Source organism: Emys orbicularis, chromosome 13 (assembly GCF_028017835.1).
Source record: "Emys orbicularis isolate rEmyOrb1 chromosome 13, rEmyOrb1.hap1, whole genome shotgun sequence".
Taxonomy (NCBI): domain Eukaryota; kingdom Metazoa; phylum Chordata; order Testudines; family Emydidae; genus Emys; species Emys orbicularis.
The window spans coordinates 14,669,329-14,693,534 of record NC_088695.1 but is presented as its reverse complement, the minus strand read 5'-3'; the positions used below and the strand labels follow the sequence as shown (position 1 = coordinate 14,693,534).

Below are 24,206 nucleotides of genomic sequence, written 5' to 3'. Positions count from 1 at the left end.
GTACAAATTGGCCATAGCTGCATTGAAGAAAGAAAGAAAGAAAGAAAGAAAGAGAAAATGTGCATGAATGGCTCTAGATTCTGGTGTCTCTACTACCCAATGGGGATGTGGCCTGCTGACTTTAATGGAACCACACTGATTAAGAGCAGCTGAGGCTTTGGCCCAAAGCGTCAGATACCTGAGCTGAGAATCTCCCAAACACAAGTTATCCACAGTTCTAGTCCCAATGATTTTTTTTTTAAAAGATCGACACTACTTGAGAAATTTGAATTTCTGAAACATTTTCCCTATAGCTGTTTTCACCTCCTTGTTTTTCAGGCTGTAGATGATGGGGTTTAACATGGGGGTCAAGATGCTATACTGGATGGAGAACATTTCATCCAGAATGACAGAGGAAACCGAGCTGGGTTTTGTGTACTGGAGAAAACCTGTCAGGTAGAATAAGCCAACCACAATCAGGTGGGAGCTGCAGGTGGAGAAGACTTTATGCCTTCCCTCTGCAGATTGTATCCTCAGGACGGTGGAGATGATGTGAATGTAGGAGATCAGGGTGAGGAGGAAGGAGCTTGATGCAAATATCACAGCAGAAGTAAGAAGCACCACTTGATTGGTGAGACTCTCAGTGCAGGACAGTTGTAACAGAGGAGGAAGCTCACAGCTGAAATGGTTGATTTGACTGGGCCCACAGAAATGCAACTTGAGGGCAAAAACTGTGTTAAGCAGGGCATGGAAGAAGCCTATTGCCCATGCACCACTCACCAGCTGAACACAGATCCCTTTGTTCATTCTCTCCATGTAACGCAATGGGTCACAGATGGCAACGTAGCGGTCATAAGCCATCACTGAGAGAATAAAAATGTCAGTAGTAGCCAGCTGCAAAATGAAGAACATCTGTGCAATGCAGCTATTGACAGAAATGGTTTTGTGCTCTGCTAGGAAATGCACCAACATCTTAGGCACAACGGTTGAGGAATAGCAGATATCAACAAAGGATAAATGAGACAGGAAGAAGTACATTGGGGTGTGAAGGTGAGGAACAGCCCTTATCACCACCATGATCACCATGTTTGCCAAAAGCGTGATTAGGTAGACAAGTAAAAAAACCAGGAAGAGAAAAATCTGCAGCTGTGGGTCATTGGAAAGTCCCAGGATAATAAATTCAGTCACTTTGGTTTGATTTCCCATGGATTCTTACTCAGGAAAACTGACCTGTCAGACTGGAAAAAAATAAAATTAACACACAAGTAAATTGAAATGGCATGTGGAGATCATCTGATCAGTAGGATGAATGTAAAGAGGCCTTCTACATCCGATAAAATGTGTGTTTAAAATAGGCAAAAATGGGCTAGATGCAGAAAAGGACTTTGGCACCAAACTACTCCTTTAGTTCCCTAAATCCCAGGATAAGGCCCCACTGGTACTCACAGAAATACTGCTCAGCTGTGATATTGGGACAGTTGGACATAGGGCTCCCTCATTCTCTCCTGTTGAAGCTGTTCCACTGTGGTTAAATAATAAAAAAGCTTTGGAGCAGAGGGACTGGATACTCGGTTTCCTGCATCTGGAGGTGAATGCCCTAACCACCAGGATATAGTCCCCCTTGCTGTCTCTCTCTAGCCTGATATCTCTTTCATCTGTCCCATTAACTTAAATAGAGCTATGGCTGATTTAGAGCAGCTGAAGATTTGGCCCATTGGTGCCTATGGAGCTATGGCTGATGCACACCATCATGGGATCTGGCCAATTCTATAAATACTCTACAAAAACTACAGAATGTAATATCTGTAGAATATTATTGGATTGACCCCTATTAAAATATCTAGAATTCTAGAAGAGGAAGAAACCTCTGAGGCCTAGAAATTCTGGTTTCCCACCCAACAGGGTATAGCCTATCAACCCAAACCAGTATGGAGAATATGGCATTCATAATAATTGTCAATTACCTCTAAAGTGGGCCTCAGAAGACAGTATCTGGATGACAGCCTCCTCCCCAGCGGAGTGTTTTGTGTGGAGGTGGGCAACCTCATGTATCGTGCAACTGTCCAAACAACCAGAGATCATTTGTTACAATAGAGTGAAAAGGAGTTGTCTTATAAACAAAGAAGTGATCCGAGGTTGTCTTTTGGCAAAACCAGAAGAGAGAGCCTGGAGCAAAGAAAATGCTCCAACACTGGAAGGAGAGAAACGACAACACTGAGAAAGAAATAACCGAGCATAGATTCACTGCACAACCGAGAGCTTTATTCCAAAGAGGAGAATTTACACAAATGAAGATTGAAAGTCTGAAAAGGAGATTAGTCATGTAGAACTATGTACAAACATTTTGGTGGGAGCAGTGACATAGGATAAACAGAAGGCAGAAATGGAAGAAAATTTGAGGACAAATATGAGTGAAAGAGCACCTGAAGAAAGTAGAGAAAATCTGAAGGATTTGTTGATCGAGATCATGCAGAGTGTAAAAGACATTGAACACCAGCACTACCAACTTGAATTTGTAGACCATCACGCACTGGATGATATAATGCAAGTACTTAATGACGTACTCAAGGAAACTGGAGAAAAAACCTGCAAGGATTAGCCAGTACAATTATATAATTTATGCTACAGTAACAGTAGCATTCATTGGTTTAACATCAAGCCATCTGAACACATGAACCATTGGAAAACTTCCTATCTTCAAGAACCTCCATGGAAATGAAGGTTCAAACAGAAAAGTACGCTTTTTCATTGAGATACCAGCCTACTGTATGAATATGGGAAAAATCATTTGAAGAGAAAAGAGCAGCATCCTTGGAGATGAAATATCAGCTGAATGAAAGGATGTGAGAGTTATGAAGGAACAATGTAAAGAGAAACTGATCACTTAGTGTCATGGACTTGAAAGATCTCAGCACAAAGTTATTAGTATCGAGAGAACAGTCACTTCACCAGAGACCCTAGGAGAGTCTTTCATCTGATTGATGGGAAAAAAATAAACAGAATAGTCAAAATTAGAGAGCCAATAAATGACGATGAAGAGTTTCACTGCTTCTGGAAGGAAATCTGGTCTGAGACTGTACAACATAAGCAGAGAGCGAACCGGATTAGAAATGAAAGAAAAAGTTTACAAAACACAGCACAGAGGAATACAGAGAAAGACCAAAGAAAGAAATGAGGTACTGAGATAAATGAAAAATTGGAAATCACCCGGACCAGATGGGATGCCTGGATTTATTTGAACAACTTAATAAATGTTTGACGAATGGATTTCAAAAATAGATGGTGACAGGGACAATGAAAAAAAGAAAGAAAGAAAGTTTTAGTGAGCCTATGAATAATAGACTGACCACATGTTTACCAACTATAAGGAAAATTCTAACAATAATTCCGGGAAAGACGATCTGGATAGTGCTAGCTCACAATGGAATGCAAGTTCCTGAGCAAAAAGGCAGCACAGTAAACATGAAAGGAACAAAAGGCCACCTGTGGCTAAACAGGAGGATCACAGAAGATTGAAAACAAAGAAAGTCTACCCACACAATGGCTAACTTTTTTTCTACCAGAGAGCATCCAACAGTATCTCACAATCAAGGATCACCGAGACACTGAAAATGTCCAAGGTTCATCCACAGATCATTCCCTTTCTGCAGCAATCTATGTTTAACTGGAGCACTCGACTCTCCCAGGAAGGGACTAATTGATGAGATTCAAATTAAAAAGAGAAATCTTTCAAGGGGATTCCTTAGCACCAGTGCTGTTTGTGGTAACCATGCTGCCACTGACATGGATGCTTGTTGAGATAACCACAATTTACCGTATCAGCAAAGACCAACAACCAGTTAACAATTTGTTAGACATTAGCAATCTGAAACTACATGAACAGTCACAAAAAGGAGCTACAGAGATTGATGATGTGTGGAAAAGTTTGGTGAAGATATAAAGCTATGCGTTGTCTTGGCTAACTGTGTGTCAGCATCTGTAAAAATGGCCAGACTGGTACAATCTGATGACATACAAGTTAATGATGGAACTCTCCATGATATCTCAGCATGACACCTACAAATATCTTGGAATCAGGGAACTGTCAGAGCTACAAAATAAGAAATTGAAAGAAAAAGTGAGGAAAGAATATTACAGATGTACAAGAACTACTCTATGGACAAAAATGAAGTCTAAGAATGTGATCTGAGCCACTAATTTGTGGGGGGATGCCAGTAGTACAGAATATTGCTGGAGTGATCAAGTGGAATCGAGAGGAGAAGAAAAAAATGACATCCAAAGAAGACAGCTACTGGTGATGCATAGAGTATTAGATAGCAATCAAGTCATGGACAGGATGTGCATCCCATGATGTGATAAAGGAAAACCTCTGCTATCTGTGGAGGAAGCAATTGATAACGAAGACTATAATGTCAAAATATATGAGGAGTTAACCAGAATAAAGATCATCCGGTCACGATAACATGCAATGACTGAGTTGCATCCAAGCCCAAGAAAGCGTGAAAGAAAGGAGAAAGCAAACTGCCAAAAAAGATTTGAAAGGTTTACACAGAGATCAGTGCACGGACAGTGGTGGAGAGAAATCAAACCTATTGGTGATAGAAGATTGACAAACTCATGACTTGTAGAAGGATCCCAGAAAAAAAAAAGAGGCAGAGCCTCATAATGAGCAGATAAGAAAAATCCTTACAGGGTTTAATTATATAAGAAGTAAAATTCACCGACAATTGCTCCCCGAGCCGCAGAACGTGTTCTAAAAAGGAAGAGATGGTGGAGCATGCGTTGAGCAATTGCTAGAGTCTATCTGGGAGAGAATATATGAACAGACACTCTGAATTTGCCAAGTGTCTTCACTGGAGCCTCTATATAAATCCATACTTGCCACAAACTGTGCTATTACGAACACCAAGCTGAAAGCGCTCTAGAGAATGAAAATGGTAAGATTTATGGAATCTGGCAATTGTTCCAGACCGAATGGTGCAGTCAAACAGGCCAGACATAGTTGTAGAAAAAGACAGCAAACAAGCCCATGTTAATTGATGTTTCTTTGCCAGCAGACAATCAAAAAAAGAAGGAGAGAGGATGGTGAAGTATGAAGAATGCTGCCTTGAAGGTGAGCAATTATAGAAAACTAGAACGCACAAACAACCCTAGCAGTTATTGGAGCTAGGGGCAGGGCCGGCTCTGGCTTTCTGGCCGCCCTAAGCAAAAAAAAACAAAAAAAACCTGTGGCGCGGCCGGAGCCAGGGTGCAAGGGGACTCCTTGCCCTGCAGATGTGCCCCGACTAGCGGGGGGAGGGAGAGGGAGAGGGAGCGGGGGGAGAGAGAGAAGGGGGGCGTCCAGTGCTTCAGCGGGGCACTACCACGTGGCCCCTCCCGCCGTGCCCCCTGCCGGGAGGGCTCCGCACCGCTCCTGTCGGCTGGGAGGGAAGGATGCGGGCTGCCCTGCCGGGCTTGCTGCAGGGCGCTCCCGTCCTCCACGCCGCTGCCCCCTACATGGCGGCCGGAGCGGAACAACAACAACAAACAACAAAAGCAGTCGTGCCGCCCTAAGATTGGGCGGAATGCCGCCTCCTACAAGCTGCCGCCCTAAGCACCAGCTTGCTCGCCTGGTGCCTGGAGCCGGCCCTCGCTAGGAGTAAAACATGCTAGGACTGCAAGACATCATGGTCAGTGACTTGCAGCAGACAGCGCTCTTAGGCACTGTGAGAATGTGAAGGAAAGACCAAGGAGAATGAATGAATTTGAGCACCTGAAATAGAGGAATTCTGTCGACGGTTTAACAAGACTCCTGACTACCCAAACCTACAGAATCCGGTCAGTCAGTATTTATAGGAGACACATGGGGATACATTTTAGACAGCAGTTTCCTCTTTTTCACTCTGAATATCAGGCTGCTCATACATAAGACAATCTGTCCTGCCCTCTTGGAAGTGAATGGCTATTTTGACATTGATTTTCAGTGGAAATGGGAATTAAGCCAGTGTTTTGTCCAATGCCAAATTGATGTTTAAACCCTAATGTCTGCCGGAGAGAAACTAATTATTTTCCCCATTATCACCTCAGACAAATGCCCAAGCAAAGAGATCTTGTACTAGAACCAGAATGTCACAGGCAGAATCTGTGCAAAGGGAACTCCAAACAGGGCCGGCTCCAGGCACCAGCTTAACAAGCAGGTGCTTCGGGCGGCCAAGGGAGAGGGGCGGCACCTGTGGCAATTCGGGGGTGGCAGGTCCCTTACTCCCTCTAGGAGCGAAGGACCTGCCACTGAACTGCCGCTGCCGATCGTGGCTTTTTTTCCCAATTGCCGCTGCCGATCGCGGCTTTTTTTTTTTTTTTTTTTTTTTTTTGTGCTTGCGGTGGCAGAAATGCTGGAGCCAGCCCTGACTCCAAAGCTAAGCACCATCTCCAGAGAATGCCCTGCCCGCAACCTCACCACTCCCAAAGACAAACACTACTGCTAACATGCACCAACTGATCTAATTTGTCTCAGTGCTGTTGAGAGAGAGAGCTGGGTGATTCATATAGTAGCTGGGTTGCCAGCCACGGCTCCTGTGCTGTAACTGACAGTGTGAGCAGAGTGTTCCATTCTGACAGAAGACTATGGGACTCTGCAGAGAGACCCACCCTTAGATAAGTGGAGCAGAATCTGGTTCTTTGACATTGAAAATTAAAATGAATAGGAATATGAATCAACTCACCTGCCTTTTAAATGTGGATCATAAATATGGTGAGATCATTCTGACCTGTGATTTTCTCTGTATTCTTAGCCAAATCAATAAGTAGGTAGACTACGTAGTCTGCCTATCTGCATCCAGAATACAGCATCTCAAGACATCCAATAGGTCTATGGATGTGAGCCTTGGACCCTTTTCCCAGAGCAATGAAACCACTCAAGATGTGTAGGGTTATCTGCGGAAGTGGAGCAAAAAGCCTTTCCTGAACTGCCTCCAAGATTAAAAGCTGATTTCTTGAGAATGGTTTAAATGCTGTTTTGTTCCCCTTGGGACAAGATCCCTGAAGTTCACTCTCTGTAACAAGCTACCAGTAACACTGGGCTGGGTCAGCACTCAAGCAATGCTCTGTAGTGCCTGAAAATGAGAGTAATGGGACTTGGATTATCACAGGATTTAGGTACACAATCTCAGCAACAGTCACTAAAAAAAAAAAAAAAAGTGTGTATTTAGGCTGTGTCCAATATGGGGCGCCACATTTCAGGAAAGATGTGGACAAATTAGAGAAAGTTCAGAGAAGAGCAACAAAAATGATTAAAGGTCTAGAAAATATGACCTGAGGGGAGATTTGAAAAAAAAATAGGTTTGTTTAGTCTGGAGAAGAGAAGACTGAGAGGGGACATGATAACAGTTTTCAAGTACATAAAAGGTTGTTACAAGGAGGAGGGAGAAAATTGTTCTCCTTAACATCTGAGGAAAGGACTAGATGCAATGGGCTTAAATTGCAGGAAGGGTGGTTTAGGTTGGACATTAGGAAAAACTTCCTAAGTGCCAGAGTGGTTAAGCACTGTAATAAATTGCCTAGGGATGTTGTGGAATCTCCCTCTTTGGAGATTTTTAAGAGCTGATTGGACAAACAAACACCTGTCAGGGATGGTCTAGATAATACTTAGTCCTGCCTTAAGTGTAGGGGATTAGACAAGTTGACCTCTTGAGGTCCCTTCCAGTTAATAGAATATCAGGGTTGGAAGGGACCTCAGGAGGTCATCTAGTCCAACCCCTTGCTTAAAGCAGGGCCGATCCTCAGACAGATTTTTGCCCCAAACGGCCTCTTTCAAGGATTGAGCTCACAATCCTGGGTTTAAGCAGACAAATGATCAAACCACTGAGCTATCCCTCCCACCCTTAGAAGGCACTGATGCAGTCCAGAATTAAACCCAGCTCGCTTGTGTCTCAGTCCAGTGCCTTAACCACTGCCCTAAAATCAACAGCCCCAATTCTATGATTCTATGATGGCAGTAAATAACTGTTGAGACAAAGGAGGAGATAAACTGTAAGTTTATTCACCAAAAAGGAAATTTTGGTCAACTCAAAACATTATTCATAATTTTAACACAAATTTTACTGAATTATTTCAGCCAGAAAAATAAAGATTGTGCTAAATTCACAAAACAGCAGGAGGAAGCGGAGTCCCTCTGCTGCTGCTTTTCTTGGAACTTCAGTCCATTGGTTAGGTCACTTTCCTTGCATAGGGGACCATGGTTTTCTTCCCCTCTCAACGTGGGGGTGGGGGCAGAGATTTGAAGTGAGATCTCCCCTCTCTGAGGAAAGTGCCTTAATATCTGGGCTATAAGGTGTTCTGGAGTATTGAAGCTGTTCCACAATGTATAAATAACTTTTACATATATATATATATATATATATATATGTGTGTGTGTGTGTGTGTGTGTGTGTGTGTGTATACACACACACACACTCAATGGACCAATGAGTTGAACCTACCAAAGAAGTCCCCTAACACTGAGCTACAGTGTAATTTTAGCCCCATGACTAGCCAAGTATTTTATATAAGTTGTGACAAAGTTCCTCCTCTATCTTGATGGGTCCTGCGCTTATTGGCGGATTTTCTTGCCTCAGAGATTCACCATGTGGATTGAGGAACAGCCCAGAGATGTTCCCCTCTGGAAGAACCCACAGTCTAGGTCAATTGGGAGGTTTGAGGGGATCCCGGGCCCGCCCTCTACTCCGGGTTCCAGCCCAGGGCCCTGTGGACTGCAGCTGTCTATAGTGCCTCCTGTAACAGCTGCATGACAGCTACAACTCCCTGGGATACTTCCCCATGGCCTCCTCCAAACGCCTTCCTTATTCTCACCACAGGACTTTCCTCCTGGTGTCTGATAACGCTTGTGATCCTCAGTCCTCCAGCAGCACACCCTCATCCTCTCACTCTCAGCTCCTTGCGCCTCTTCCTCCCAGCTCCTCACACTCGCACCACAAACTGAAGTGAGCTCCTTTTAAAACCCAGGTGCCCTGATTAGCCTGCCTTAATTGATTCTAGCAGTTTCTTCTTAATTGGCTCCGGGTGTCCTAATTAGCCTGCCTGCCTTAACTGGTTCTAGCAGGTTCCTGATTACTCTAGTGCAGCCCCTTCTCTGGTCACTCAGGGAACAGAAAACTACTCATCCAGTGACCAGTATATTTGCCCTCTACCAGACTCCTGTACCCCACTGCTCTGGGTCTGTCACATACCCCTCCCCCCTGCTCCACACCAAGGGGTTGGGCAGCTTGGGACGCTAGACAGTGCACACGTGACAAGCCATTGGCGTTGCCATGACGGCTCCCTGCTCTGGAAAGGTTGGAGGGATAAGAACCATCTGGTCACCCTTGTGTTCTTCTCCTTGTTCCGCTGCATCCATTGAAGAGGGGCATGGTCGGTCACGAGGACAAATCTGCGCCCGAGCAGGTAGTAGCGCAATGTTTCCATGGCCCATTTTACAGCGAGGCATTCTCTCTCCACCACTGCATATTTTTGTTCCCTTGGAAGGAGTTTCCGACTGAGGTATAGAATTGGGTGTTCCTCCTCCCCGACCATCAGTGATAGAACAGCCCCCAACCCTACTTCCAATGCATCCCTCTGCAGGATAAACTCCTTGGTGAAATCAGGGGCTATCAGTATGGGGTTACTGCAGAGGGCAGTCCGTAGGTCTGTGAATGCTTCCTCTGCTGCATCAGACTATCTCACCAGATCAGGTCCACGGGCTTTCACTAGGTCTGTCAGGGGGCTTGCCCTTGTGGCAAAGTGGGGGATAAATCATCGGTAATACCCCACCACAGCTAGTAACGCCCGGACTTGTTTCTTGCGACTTGGTCGGGGCCAATTTTGGATGGCCTCTAACTTGTTCACTTGGGTTTTACCAGACCTTTTCCCACAATGTAGCCAAGATACTTGGCCTCTGTAAACCCTACAGCACACTTGGCAGGGTTTGCTGTAAGGCCAGCTTGCCTGAAGGTATCGAGGACTGCCTCCACTTTCTCCAGGTGGGTTTCCCAGTCTGGGGTACGAATGACCACATCGTCCAAGTAGCTAGCAGCATACCTGTTATGCTGGCATAATAGCTTGTCCATGAGGCGCTGGAAGGTAGCTGGGGCCCCATGTAGTCCAAAAGGGAGGACAGTATATTGAAAAAGACCCTCTGGTGTAGAGAACACAGTCTTTTCCTTTGCATCTTCTGCAAGGGGAATCTGCTAGTACCCCTTTGTCAAGTCTAGGGTAGTCAAGTACCGGGCATTACCCAGATGGTCCACTAGCTCATCTATGCGAGGTATGGGGTACGCGTCGAACTGGGATACTTTGTTTAGTCACCAGAAGTCGTTGCAAAATCTTGTGGTGCCATCAGGTTTGGGCACCAGCACGATTGGGCTGGACCACTGACTGTGGGATTCTTCGATGATCCCCAACTCCAGCATTTTTTTACTTCTGCTTTTATTTCCTCCCTTTTTGCCGCTGTCACCCGATAGGGCCTCATTGTTACTCTGGCCCCAGGGTTCGTGACGATGTGGTGATATGTCTCAGTTGTTCGACCCGGTTTTGTCGAGAACACATCTTGGTTCTGGAAGATCATCTCAGACACCTCATTCTTCTGGTCTGGTGTTAAATCGGGAGACACTCTCACCTGTTTGGAAGGCTTGTTTTCCTGGGTTAGGTCTTTTGGGACCATTGTGCATGCCTCTTGTGCATGCCAGGGTTTCAGAAGGTTAACGTGATAAATCTGTGCTTGTTTTCTGCGTCCTGGCTGCCGCACCTTGTAGGTTACTTCCCCCACGGGTTCAACCACCTCATAAGGCCCCTGCCATTGGGCCAGAAGCTTGCTTTCTGCCGTGGGTACCAACACCATAACCCGATCCCCTGGTTGGAACTGTCGCACTTTTGCCTGGTGATTGTAATGGGTTCGCTGGGCCTCCTGTGCCTTCTCCAAATGTTCCCGTACAATAGGGGTAACCCGGGCTATCCGGTCTCGCATCTGCATTACATGCTCTATTATATTTCTCCCCTCATTGGGTTCCTCTTCCCAGATCTCTTTGGCGATATCTAGTATGCCACGGGGGTGACGCCCGTATAATAACTCGAAGGGGGAAAACCCAGTTGAGGCCTGAGGTACCTCCCGGATAGCGAACATTAGGTAGGGTAGTAGGGTGTCCCAATCCTTCCCGTCCCGACTTACCACCTTCCTTATCATAGCCTTGAGGGTTCGGTTAAACCTTTCTACCAACCCATCAGTCTGCGGATGGTAGACCGAAGTTCTCAGGGTATGTATATGGAGCAGCGTACAGAGGTCCTTCATTAGCTTCGACATAAATGGGGTTCCTTGGTCGGTTATTTCTCCTTCGGTAGCCCCATTCAGGCAAAGATCCCCACCAGCTCTTTGGCTATAGTTTTAGAGGCCGTGTTCGGCAGGGGAACTGCTTCTGGGTAGCGAGTAGCATAGTCCAAAACAACAAGTATATATTGGTGGCCCCAAGCCGTCTTCTCCAGGGGTCCCACTAGGTCCATGGCTATTCGCTCGAAGGTGACCTCTATGATGGGAAGGGGTACTAAAGGTGCCCTCAAGTGGAGACGGGGACTGTGCAGCTGACACTCTGGGCAGGAGGCACAGTACCTCCGCACTTCTTCATGTACTCCAGGCCAGAAGAACGGTCGTAGGACTCGTGCCAGGCTCTTCTCTACCCCCAAATGCCCCCCAAAAAGATGACTATGAGCAAAACTTAATACAGCGTTCTGGTGTTTTTGAGGTACTAGGATCTGCTGTACCTTCTGCCCCTGTACTGGTGCAACCCGGTATAAGATATCCTTCTTCATTATGAAGTAGGGTCCTGGTCCCTGGGTTTTCCCTTCCACAGGGACCCCATCTATTTCAGTCACCTCCTTCCTAATGTTGTCATACCTTGAGTCTTCTGCCTGGTCCCATCCAAAATTTCCTCTCCCGGGGCTAATCTGCTGAAGATCTAGGGGCCCAGTCTCTTTTGCCTCTACTGGGTCAGAAGCATTAGGGTGGGGGTCAGACTCAGGTGCTTTTCCCTCCTGCATGGCCTCCTTTTCAGCTGCTCGGGTCCTCCTACCTACAAGAGCGACCCTCTGGCTTTGGGTCAGTATTTGGGTTCCCAAGGCCTTAGCTGCCCTTCTTTCCCTTTTTGTCTTTCTACCCTGTCTGGGAGTGGAGAACAAATCTGGGGATATTTCAGAGAAGATTGGGGGTTGACAGTCTGCTGTGGATGCCTCACCAATTTTAGGGTCCCCATCTTTCTCCAATCCCCCTACTGGGAGTAAGTTTCCAAACCCTGGGAAGTCCCTCTCTATGAGCACCGGGTATGGGAGTTTAGGGACTACACCTGCTGCTACCTCAGTAGTGTTCCCTTGGATCTCAATTTTTACTGGGATGGTGGGGTAGTAACTAACTGTCCCATGGACACATGTTATCTCCGTACATTTAGTCTGCAGCAGCTGACTACGCTGCACGAGCTTACCTGAGATAAGCGTGATAGCACTCACCGAATCAACCAGTGCCGTGGTCCCTACCCCATTTAGTTTCACTGGTCTGGTATACATATGTGGGGTTAGTGAGACCCCCACAAGGTGGATTAGGGAGCATGGATCTGCCCAGTTCCCCAGGTTACACTGCATAGGTTCCTCAGCATTGGGACACTGTGCAGCTATGTGTCTCCACTCCCCGCAGGCATAACATCTGTATGGAGCCCTAGGCGTTCCCCGGTCTCTTGGTTTGGACAGTCTAACATCACGATCCTCTTCTCCCTCAGTGCTCCGACTCTTTGTGGCCTCTGATGGGCCTTCAGCCTCTCTCTTTTTCCACCTGGGCCCTCCTGGTGGCCCAGTCACCCAAACTTTAGGACTTGGTGCTGCTAGTTTAACCCGGGGTGCCTCTTCCTTAACTGGTCGGGTCAGCTCCCTCGCTGTCCTTTGCCTCTCTTCCAGGGTGAGAACCTCGTCATAGGTGGAGGGTTCGTTCTGGCTTACCCAGGCACGAAGGTCTGGTGGTAGTCCCCTCATGTATCGGTCGATGACCAGAACCGCTAGTATCTCTTCCGGACTCCGGGACTCTGTTTGCAACCACTTTCGTGTGAGATGGATGAGGTCATACAATTGGGACCGTGGGGTTTTGTCTTCCTGGTACCTCCAACCGTGATACTGCTGGGCACGCAATGCTGTCGTTACCCCAGATCTGGCCAGGATCTCTTTCAGCTGGGGGTAGTCTGCCGCAGCCACTTCAGGCAGATCATGGTAGGCCTTCTGGGCCTCCCCACACAGGAATGGGGCAAGGATGCCAGACCACTGATCTCGAGGCCAGGCCTCCTGTAGGGCTGCCCTCTCAAAGGCCAGAAGGTATGCCTCTACTGAATCCTCCCATGTCATTTTCTACAGCCAATGTGTCCTATCATGGCTGTGATTCAGCTCTGTAAGGAACTTCACATGGTTTACCAGTTCCCGCAGCATAGCTTGGTCTTGAGCAGCCTGGTCCATCAGCAGGCGATTAGTCTCTTGTTGCAGCCGCCCTGCCTCCTGTTGGGCGACTGCCTGGACACGGGTAGCCTCCTGCTGGGCCGCCATAGCTTGTATCAGTGCCCGCACTACATCATCCATTGTGGTGAAAAAAAAATAAACCCTCTCCCTTTTGTTGTTGTTGTTTTTTAAGTCACCCTCCTTCTTCCGCTGCGCTGTGCACCCCAAGATCCCACCCCTGACACCAGTGTGACAAAGTTCCTCCTCTATCTTGGTGGGTCCTGCACTTATTGGTGGATTTTCTTGCCTCAGAGATTCACCATGTGGGTTGGGGAGCAGCCCAGAGACTTTCCCCTCTGGAAGAACCCACAGTCCAGGTCAATTGGGAGGTTTGGGGGGAACCCAGGCCCGCCCTCTACTCTGGGTTCCAGCCCAGGGCCCTGTGGACTGCAGCTGTCTATAGTGCCTCCTGTAACAGCTGCATTACAGCTACAACTCCCTGGGCTACTTCCCCATGGTCTCCTCCAAACACCTTCCTTATTATCACCACAGGACCTTCCTCCTGGTGTCTGATAACGGTTGTGCTCCTCAGTCCTCCAGCAGCACACCCTCATCCTCTCACTCTCAGCTCCTTGCGCCTCTTGCTCCCAGCTCCTCACACTCGCACCACAAACTGAAGTGAGCTCCTTTTAAAACCCAGGTGCCCTGATTAGCCTGCCTTAATTGATTCTAGCAGCTTCTTCTTAATTGGCTCCAGGTGTCCTAATTAGCCTGCCTGCCTTAACTGGTTCTAGCAGGTTCCTGATTACTCTAGTGCAGCCCCTGCTCTGGTCACTCAGGGAACAGAAAACTACTCATCCAGTGACCAGTATATTTGCCCTCTACCAGACTCCTGTACCCCACTGGTCTGGGTCTGTCACAAAGTGGAATAGCTTCAATAGGAAAGCTTGAGAAAACTCCACCCCTGTGTACCCCCTTCTCTTTCAGGTAACTTGGTCATCCAAGTCCCATTGACTTGTGCTCTAAATCATTTAGGCACTTTTAGAAATGCCACTTGCAGTTTCCATTTCATGAGGAAAAATGCTGTAGTTTGTTATAAAGGAGAAACGCCCATGGTGCTCTCTCAGGAAACTTGACTTTGTTCTTCCTTGTTTTGATGTTCGCCTTAAGGTCTGCTGGAGAAGAGTATTAAAAAAGTACATTGGATAGGAATCTTGCTCATGAAGGCTTGTCGGTCAAGGAAGAAACCAACATCTATTGCCTAGCACAGCTGATCTCAAACGGTGATTCATTGTCCTCCAATGGCCTGTGGGCCATATTTTTAAAGTTCTTTACGTGACTGAAGACACAGATAAGTACCTAGGAGTACCTAGCTCCCTTTGACTTCAAAGGGAGTTATGTAAATGGATGCTTTTGAAAATCCCAGTAGGCATCTATCTTTGGAAATCTGGCCGTATGGTTCTCTTCCTTCTGGCCTGGAGAGAGGAATATTTTGAAAACCAAGAACTGGGGAGACTGAAGTATTGGAAGAAGCAGTACAGAAATGAAAGAAGTTGGAAGACCACTGGCTCAGAGGGAGGAAGGCATGATTATATTTGAGAAAACTGTACAGGGCGCAAAGCAAAGAACTTAAGGAGAATATTTAAAGTCTGAGTCTAAGGGAGACAAGTTGGATGTGATCTTACATTTTCAATGGAGATTGAGGGAGCTATGTTTCAAAATCCCATTGGCTGTCAACTAACTCCCTTGGGCTCCTTGAAAAATCTCAGCCTGCGTATATATAGGTAGATGGTTAGATATCAACAGAGTGAGTGGATTGGTAGGCTGGCCTATCAGGAGGGTATAAAATGGTGAAAATTAAAGTAGGCTGCTACCTATTTTATTGTTCACCTTTTATGGCTCATAGGATCTATGCTATGTCCCAACTTTTAAACAATCCCTTGGAGGAACCCCTTCAGTGTGCCAGACCCCCACAGGGTCCCACTTTTCTTTAAGTCCTTGTGGCCTTTCACACCCTGAACTCTGCACAGTTATTCCTTGTGTTGGTATAAAGAAGCACAGCCTGCAGTCCATCCTGGTCCAGCCAGCGCGTCACCCAGCCAAGCTGCCATGGAATCCATTTTTGTCTCTCTCCCTCTGTTAGTCCTTGGTGAGGGCTGCTGAGCTGCCCTTAACCCAGCCACCTGACACCTCTTGGCCCATCCTCCTCCTTCAGGTCCATGCTGAGTTTACCTATTCCGCCTGCTGGAGTTGCCCATGGGCAGGTGTCAGTTGTTCAATCCTTGGGGCTCCCATTGTCTTTCTGGATCCTCCATTGAAATGGGTCAGTTCCAGATGGTCCTTAGTGACCCATTCCTACCCCCCCCCCAAACAGTGATGTGACACACACACACACCCCATGTCTCCAGCTCAGCCTCTAAACAATTTTAACCATTTTGCATCCACTCGGTAACAATCCCTAGTCACATATGTCACTGCATTGCATGTCATTCATTACATTATTACAGAAAATTCCCACTTCATCACACAAACTCTGACTGGGCCCTATAGAATACACCCAAATCACTCTACATAACCTGTCCAGTGTAGCCTGTTCTATTGGTTATGTATTAATTATACTGATCACTTGAGAATTGCTAGTTCTCTCTTTGAGGGTTGATAGGTTCTTGTCCCAAAACCAGTATTATTAAAATTGCTATATGGTTGGGAACCCCGATGTGCACAGTTGCAACAGTCACACTATAGGAACTCTTCTATATTTACAAATAGTTCATTATTACATTTAGCAAAGTAACAAACAACAAATTTAGTAAGGCAGATAGAGAGACTACAGAATGTACATCTGCACATCCATAAACTCACACCATCCCTTGCAGAACAACCTGAAATATTCGTCATTATCTTCATTCTCATCAGCAGTGGCCATCATTCTGGCTCCTCCCAAGGGATAGATCTCTCTCTCCTACCATCCACAGACTGGGATGCAACTTCTATAATATGTTATACCAGAGGTTCTGAAACTGAGGGTCGTGTCACCCCCCCAGGGTGTCATGTGGTTATTATATATGTCACAAGCTGACAGCCTCCACCCTCAAATGCCACTCCACCTCCAGGATTTATAATAGTGTTAAATATATATATTTTTAAAGTGTTTTTAATTTATAAGGGGTGGTCACACTCAGACGCTTCCTGTGTGAAAGGGATAACCAATACAAAAGTTTGAGAACCACTGTGTTACACTGACAGTCTCTAAGGTGCCCCAAGTACTCCTGTTCTTTTTGCGGATACAGACTAACACAGCTGCTACTCTGAAAGCTAACAGAGACTAACAAATTTATTAGATTAAATTTAAGGTGACACAAGTACTCCTGTCTGGTTCTGACACCACTATATCTAATGCATATTCAGTAGGGTCCCCCCCCTTCCCCTTATTTGTGTTTCCTCATCCTACTAATATTGATGTGTCTTTCTTCTATAGGTTAGTATATTAATACATGTAACGACCATTTCAGCTCATGATCAAACCCATCACCCCTTGCTTAAGCGGATTTGCAGTTATTACTTCCATGTTCCTTGTGGCAACACTTACTGGACCACTCTAACTCTTGGCATTGAGGAAGCTCTTCTTAGTTCCCAAAATCTAAAGGTAATGGCTGATCTGTGCCAAGGGTTACAGCCTACTTAACCACACTTATGCTAACTAATGCTTCAGCTAATATCATACAGGATACAGGCCTGTAGGTTTCTTGCATTACAGCTGAATATAATGGTTTCAGAGTAGCAGCCGTGTTAGCTGAATATAATGAAAGCAGCTAAATATAATGAAGGTAAGGCACTGAATATAGTAAAGGCAAGCTAGCCCTATGAGCTACACCAGTCCCCAGATCCATGGGATATTTGGAAGACTATCAATATCAGGAACTCAAAAAGGGCAATCAGGGCCAAGGGGCAAACCTGAGTCTAGGAGTAGCCAAGGAGTTCATAGTCAGTTCCAGGCCAGGGTCAATACCGAGCATCAGAGTCCAAGTCAGGTTTCAGGGTCTGAGTCAGGAGGCAAAGTCCAAAACAAGCCACAGTCTAGCTAGGTGTTCAAGAACATAGAGCCTGAACAGTCATAGCAACTACAGAAGATCCATACTGTTGCCTGGACACTTCCCAGAGCACCCCTTGGGTTTATATAGGGCAGGGAGCCAATCAGGAGCCATGGGGCTGCTGCCTATCAAATCCTTGGGGTGGAACTTCCCATTGCCTGTCTCCACAGCAGGTCATGGAATGTGGAGTGCAGGCTGGTTACAGCTGCTGCTGTGTAGCATTTTGGAGTGGTTAAGTGCCTAATACCTCTGCAGACCTGGGTTCTGAACCCATGGGGTCCTACCTTCAAATAAATAGAAATAACAGTCTTGGTCTGGTTTAGGGTTTTAAAGTCAGTGGGAGAATTAATAGGATTTGGGCACCTCCCTTACAATCCTTTAAAATCCCAAACTTAATCTCTCTAACAACCAGGGTAAATCTTCATTGCTCATGTAGGCTGAACTGTGTGTTTTCAGTGCAAATTGCTTTTTAGGTTTTCTGAAAACACAAAACCAAACAAAAACCCCACACATGTATACAACAAGAGTCTATGGATGTGACCTTTTATTCTGTAATGGCCCCATTTGGGACCTCAGGACTGCAAAACCTAGCTAGGCAGGTTGGGCCAGAGTGGGAGTAAGGGGCTTAGCTGGGAGGCGGTCAGAGTGGGGGTGAAAGGTGTAGCTGTGTGGCCATTTTACACTTGATTCTAACCAACAGGGAGGAAGTGGTTGCAAACCTGAAGGTGGAAGGCAATTTTGGGAGAAAGTGCTTGTGAAATGATAGATATGAAATTGCAGAACTCCTTCTTTTCCTTACAGTCATGAAATCTGAGTTTCTTCAAGACTCTTGGATGAATGCCATCTGGTCCTCGTGACTAATTAGTGTTTAATTTATCAATTTGTTCTAAAACCTCCTCTATCGACAGCTCCGTATGGGACAGTTCCTCCAATTTATCACCTAAGCTGAAGGGATCTCCCTCCCATCCTCTGCAGTGAAGATTAATGCAAATAATTCATTTAGCTCCTCCACAAGAGCAATGTCTTTCCAGAGTGCTCCTTTAGCATCTTGATCATCCAATGGCCCCACTGATTGTTTGTCTGGCTTCCTACTTCTGATGTACTTAAAAAAAAAAAGTTCAGTTAGTTTTTGTGTCCTTAGCTAATTGTCAATCAGTCCCTGACTATGTGAGCAAGAACAGTGTAGGCAAACATCTGAGAGAGAGAAAACCTCGGAGCCCTGGCTCATCGCATGCAAGATCCTATCTCCAATTGGGGCCATCACTGATGCTTCAGAGGAAAGAGACCCAAAAAACCCCTCCCAGAATACATTGGTGGGAGGAGGAAGGATTCCTTCATGAACTTTGGTGTCCGGCTGAAACCCTGAAGCATGTCCTTTAGGAACATAAGACAGAAACCAGAAATGAGCCCCAGGGTTGCTGAGCCCTGCCCCACACCATCACACCGTCATAAATGTATCCAACACTTTTAATAAACTAATTAACATATGCATCCCTACAGCTCCTATTAGAAGTTTGTTCCAGAACCTCATCCTTCTGAGGGTGAGAAACCTTTCTCTAATTTCCAGCCTGAATTTGTTCATGGCCAGTTATATACATTTGAATTTGTGCAAACAAGAAGACAGAATTAGGAAGAGGAGCTCTGGCATAACTTTTATTCCCGTGGTTATGGTACTCATCTCAAATGTGGGAGACCCCTACTTCAAGTGTCTGATGAGGAGAAATGATTGAAACAGAGATCTGTCCCCTCCCAAGTGCATGCCTTGGCCACTGTGTTATAGGATATCTCTCATTTTCTCCTGTTCAAGACCATTTGTGAGTCTAACTCCAGCACCCATTGGTTCCAATGGAGCTATGCTGATTTACACACTCTGGGGATCTGGCCAATTGACTTCAATGGTTCTGCACTGGATCTGTGGAGGATTTGGCCCAAAGTGTCAGTCAGTTATCTGAGCTGAGAATGTCCCAAACACTAGTTACCCACAAATCTATGCTTTCTGACTTTAAAAAAATGAGAGAATCAACACTAATTGAGAAACCTGAATTTCCCCAATATATTCCTTAGAGCTGCTTTCACCTCCTTGTTTTTCAGGCTGTAGACGATGGGGTTTAACATGGGGGTCAAGATGCTGTACTGGATGGAGAACATTTCATTCAGAACCACAGAGGAGACTGATCTGGGTTTTGTATACTGGAGAAAACCTGTGTTAAGAAGGGCATAGAAGAAGCCCATGGTCCATGCACCACTTACCAGTTGAACACAGATCCCTTTCCTCATTGTCTGAACATAATGTAATGGATCACAGATGGCAGCATAGCGGTCATAAGCCATGGCTGAGAGAATGAAAATTTCAGCACCAACCAAGAGGATAAAAAGGAACATCTGGGCAGTGCAGCCATTGACAGAAATAGTTTTGTGCTCTGCTAGGAAGTTCATCAGCATATGAGGCACAGTGACCGAGGAATAACAGATATCAACAAAGGATAAATGGAAGAGGAAGAAGTACATAGGGGTGTGAAGATGAGAATCAGCTCTTATCACCACCATGATCACTATATTACCACCCAGAGTGATTAGGTAAATAACTAAAAACACCAGGAAGAGGAAAATCTGCATCTGTGGTTCACTGGAAAGTCCCAGGAGGATAAATTCGGTCACTGTGGTTTGATTTTTCATTGTCATTTATTCAGGACATCTGTGACCTGGAGGACCAGAAAAAAAATGAAATTAGCACTTATCATAAAAATAAATTGAAACAGTATGTGGAGATCATCTGTTCCAGAGGATGAATGTAAAGAGAGTGCTATTCCGTTCTGCAAAATGTGTGTTTTAACTATCCTATTTCTAGACCTTTAATCATTTGTGTTGCTCTTCTCTGGACTTTTTCCAATTTGTTCACATCTTTCCTGAAATGTGACACCCAGAACTGGACACAATAGTCCAGCTGAGGCCTAATCAGCGTGGAATAGAGTGGAAGAATTACTTCTCGTGTCTCACTTACATCACTCCTGCTAATACATTCCAGAATGATGCTTTTTTTTGCAACAGTGTTACACTGTTGACTCATATTTAGCTTGTGATCCACTATGAGCCTGAGATCCCATTCCGCGGTACTCCTTCCTAAGCAGTCATTTCCCATTTTGTATGTGTGCAACTGATTGTTCCTTCCTAAGTTTAGTACTTTGCATTTGTTCTTATTGAATTTCATCCTATTTACTTCAGACCATTTCTCCAGTTTGTCCAGATCATTTTGAATTATAATCCTATCCTCCAATGCACTTCCAACCCCTCCCAGCTTGGTATCATCCTCAAACTTTATAGGTGTATTCTCTATGCATTATCTAAAGCAGTGATGAAGATATTGAACAGAACTGGACCAAGAATTGATCCCTGCAGGACCCCACTAGTTATGTCCTTCCAACATGACTGTGGACCACTGATAACTACTCTCTGGGAACTGTTTTCCAGCCAGCTATGCACATACTTTATGCTAGCTCCATCTAGGTTGTATTTCTCTAGTTTGTTTATGAGAAGGTTATGAGAGACACTATCAAGAAGAAATGAATGTGACCATCAAACATTATCTCGACACAGTGTTATAATTTGGAAAAGAGGGACCTGATAGAAAATCAATGGGACTTTTGTTCCTAAGTCAATTAAACTCTAGCTCAATGGGATTTTTGATTCAATTTTCTGCATGTCTGAATATCAGGCTGTACATACAGTAGAGACATTTTCCTGCCCTCCTGGAAGTGAATGGCTATGTTTACATCAGTTATTAATGGAAAAGGGAATGAAATCAATGTTCTGTCCAATGTCAAAATTATGTTTGCCCCATGCAACCCTAGAGAGAAACTGAACCTTTCCTCCATTATCAGCTCATGAGACAAATGCCTAAGCAAAGAGATGGACCTTGTACTAGAACATGAATGTCAACACAGGCAGATTCTGTGCATAAGGAAATTCAATTCCAAGTGCGTTTTCCAGAGAATGCCCTTCCCCTGACACACACACACACACACACACAGACACACACACACTGCTCTCAGCTATCTCAGTGCTGCCTTGAGAAAGAGAGAGCTGGGCGATTCAAGTAAATCAGTTTCACCAGCCATGGCCCCTGTGCTGTAACTGAGTCTGTGTGAGCAGACTGCTGCAGCCAGGTAAAAGTCAATGGGACTCTGAAGAGACCCACCCTTAGATAAGAGGGGCAGAATCCGGTCCTTTGAAATGAAAAGGATACAAAAATTGAAAAGGAATAAAAATATGAATCAACTCACCTGCCTTTTAAGCACAGATCATAAATATGGTGAGATCATTCTGACCTGTGATTTTCTCTTTTCTTAGTCTATCTACATCCTTATGGATTTGTCTATGTAGTCTGTCTGTCTCTGGAATACAGCATCCAAGGAGATCCAATACTCTTTACCCGGAGCAGTGAAACTCCTCAAGGTGTGTAGGGTTATCAGTGGGAGTGAAGCAAAGAGATTTTCCTTAGCTGACTCCAAGACTAGGTGCTGATTCTTGAGAGTTGTTTAAATGCTGTCTTGTTCCCCCTGGGACAATCCCTGGAGTTCACTCTCTGTAACAAGCTCCCAGCAACATTGTGCTGTGTCAGACCTTGAGCAATGATCTATGGTACCTAACAATGAGAGCATTGAGGCTTGGGTTATCATATGCATCCAAGTGATTTAGGTACCCAATCTCAGTAACAGTCCATTTAGGCTCAGATTCTCAAAGCAGCTGACGGGGTTAGATGTGCAAATAGCAGCACATTTCCTCTCCCCTAGACTCCTTTGAAGGTCCTAGTCTTAATGTATAATTACCACAAGAGTGCTGCAAAGAGAAAGAATGGGGACTGGCCAGCCATCCTTAAAAAATCACCAATAGCTGGATACACAGGTTAAGGAATGAGAAAAGAGCAAATAGACTGTATAAAATGACAGGAAAGAACAGGAGATGAGACAAAGGAGGAGCTTTTCTGAATACATCTGGATAAAATTTTTCAGACAAGTAGTTTATTCACTGAAAAATGCAGTTTGGTTGACCCAATACTATTTGTGAATTAGAAAGAAAAGCCAAATTGTTTCATCCAGGGCAAAACAAACAAACAAAAAAACCAAGTAAAGTCACAAAGCAGCACAGGGCACCTTAGTGCCTCCCCAGTACCTTTAACCTACTGGTTAGGGAACTCACCTGGATCATGGGAGATCTTCATGCAATTTCTTCTCTGTCTGATGTAGAGCAGAGATTTGAAGTGAGGTCTCTTATCTCTCAGGAAAGTGATTTAATCTCTGTGCTGTAGGCCTTGCTGGAAACCTAAGCATAAGTAACTATTAACCAAAGGCTGGGAACTAGAGTAGGCCGGGCTTTGACAAAATAACAATGCACCAGGTAAGCACATTCCTGACCACAGAGGATGATACAAAAACATACAGATATCTCAAGTTACTATGTAAACGCATTCTTAGGAGGTGGTACAAGAGCACACTGACTCCTCATAAGATAAGGATGGGATGACAGGATAATGAGTGAGGATGTTTTGTTCTAACTAGCAGGTACCAGGATAAGGGTGGTAACTAACAGCATCTAGAGTGTAATACGGCACTTGTTTATATCAATGTATAAAAGAAGAAGTCCTATGAGGGGCATATTTGTATCGGCCGAGGGGACAGGACCCTGGTGTCCCATCTTGTCACAGAAATACATGTGTTAGTGTCCCTGTGACCCCTTGGACAGGGCGCTAGTGCCATGCTTTGCTGACAATAAACCTGGCCGAGGGCCTTCACCACGAAACCGAACTTATGGTCTTTCTTTAGGAATAACATTGAGGTCTGCTGAATCGGTAAGCTGAATTCCCTGCTCGTGCAGATGGCACCTGAGTTCCAAGAACAGCAGCACTGAGTAGCCTTAACAAATTAGCAGCCTTAACAACTCTCCTCAGCACTAACAACTTGGTCTATAAGGTATTTTGGGGCAGGGCTTTCTAAGCATCTCTGAAGCTGGTTTGCTTTGTAAAGTCAGCAGCACATCAGCAGCAGCAGAAACACCTGGCTCTAACACAGCCATGGTGGCATGTAGAATGGGTTTCCACCTTGAATGGTCCTTTGCAAGTCTTCTTCCTTACACAAGAGACAAGATGGGATGATTTAGGTTTCTTAAATACCACAAAATTGCATCTTTCAATCTCATTCATGGTTGCACTGGTGCTCTACTTCCTTCTACCTCAGCTCTATAAACCTTCTGTAAAAGCATACGGTCTTCTGAACATTGTGCATACCCCCACCATTGCAGTCGTCTTCTTCTCAACTAATGCAAGACTGCAACTTGCTGGGAACATTTAAGTATCTCCCTGTTTGTGACAAAATCAAATCAATGGATGTCAAGGATATGTCATAACTTTTGACATTGGAAACTGTTTAATTTCCTCTCCTCAGCTGTTTTTAATGAATATGTTTCTGCTCCGTATAACAGAGTTGTCATCACTACCATATTGAATACTTGTCTCTCAGTTGTCACATAGACATTCTGCCTCCCAAACAGTGGCCCTCGAAGATTCTGAATTGTCATTGACAGAAGACTCACCAGATGTGTGACTTCTTCAGATATAGAAACTCATGCTGTCAAACAACTACCCAGATAGAAAAACCTATTCACCCATTCAATGTG

At 45.2% G+C, this 24,206-nt stretch overlaps 1 protein-coding gene across 1 annotated transcript; it reads right to left on the bottom strand.

Annotated features, from left to right (window-relative positions):
- Nucleotides 1-252: 252 nt before the first annotated feature.
- On the bottom strand, nucleotides 253-1,185 carry LOC135887805 (olfactory receptor 5G9-like). The gene has a single exon (XM_065415568.1). It carries the CDS (start codon nucleotides 1,183-1,185, stop codon nucleotides 253-255), a length of 933 nt encoding a protein of 310 aa, XP_065271640.1.
- Nucleotides 1,186-24,206: the final 23,021 nt, after the last annotated feature.

Excerpts from the sequence above, each read along its gene's own strand:
- LOC135887805 (XM_065415568.1), bottom strand. The coding sequence starts at position 1,185 with ATGGGAAATCAAACCAAAGTGACTGAATTTATTATCCTGGGACTTTCC.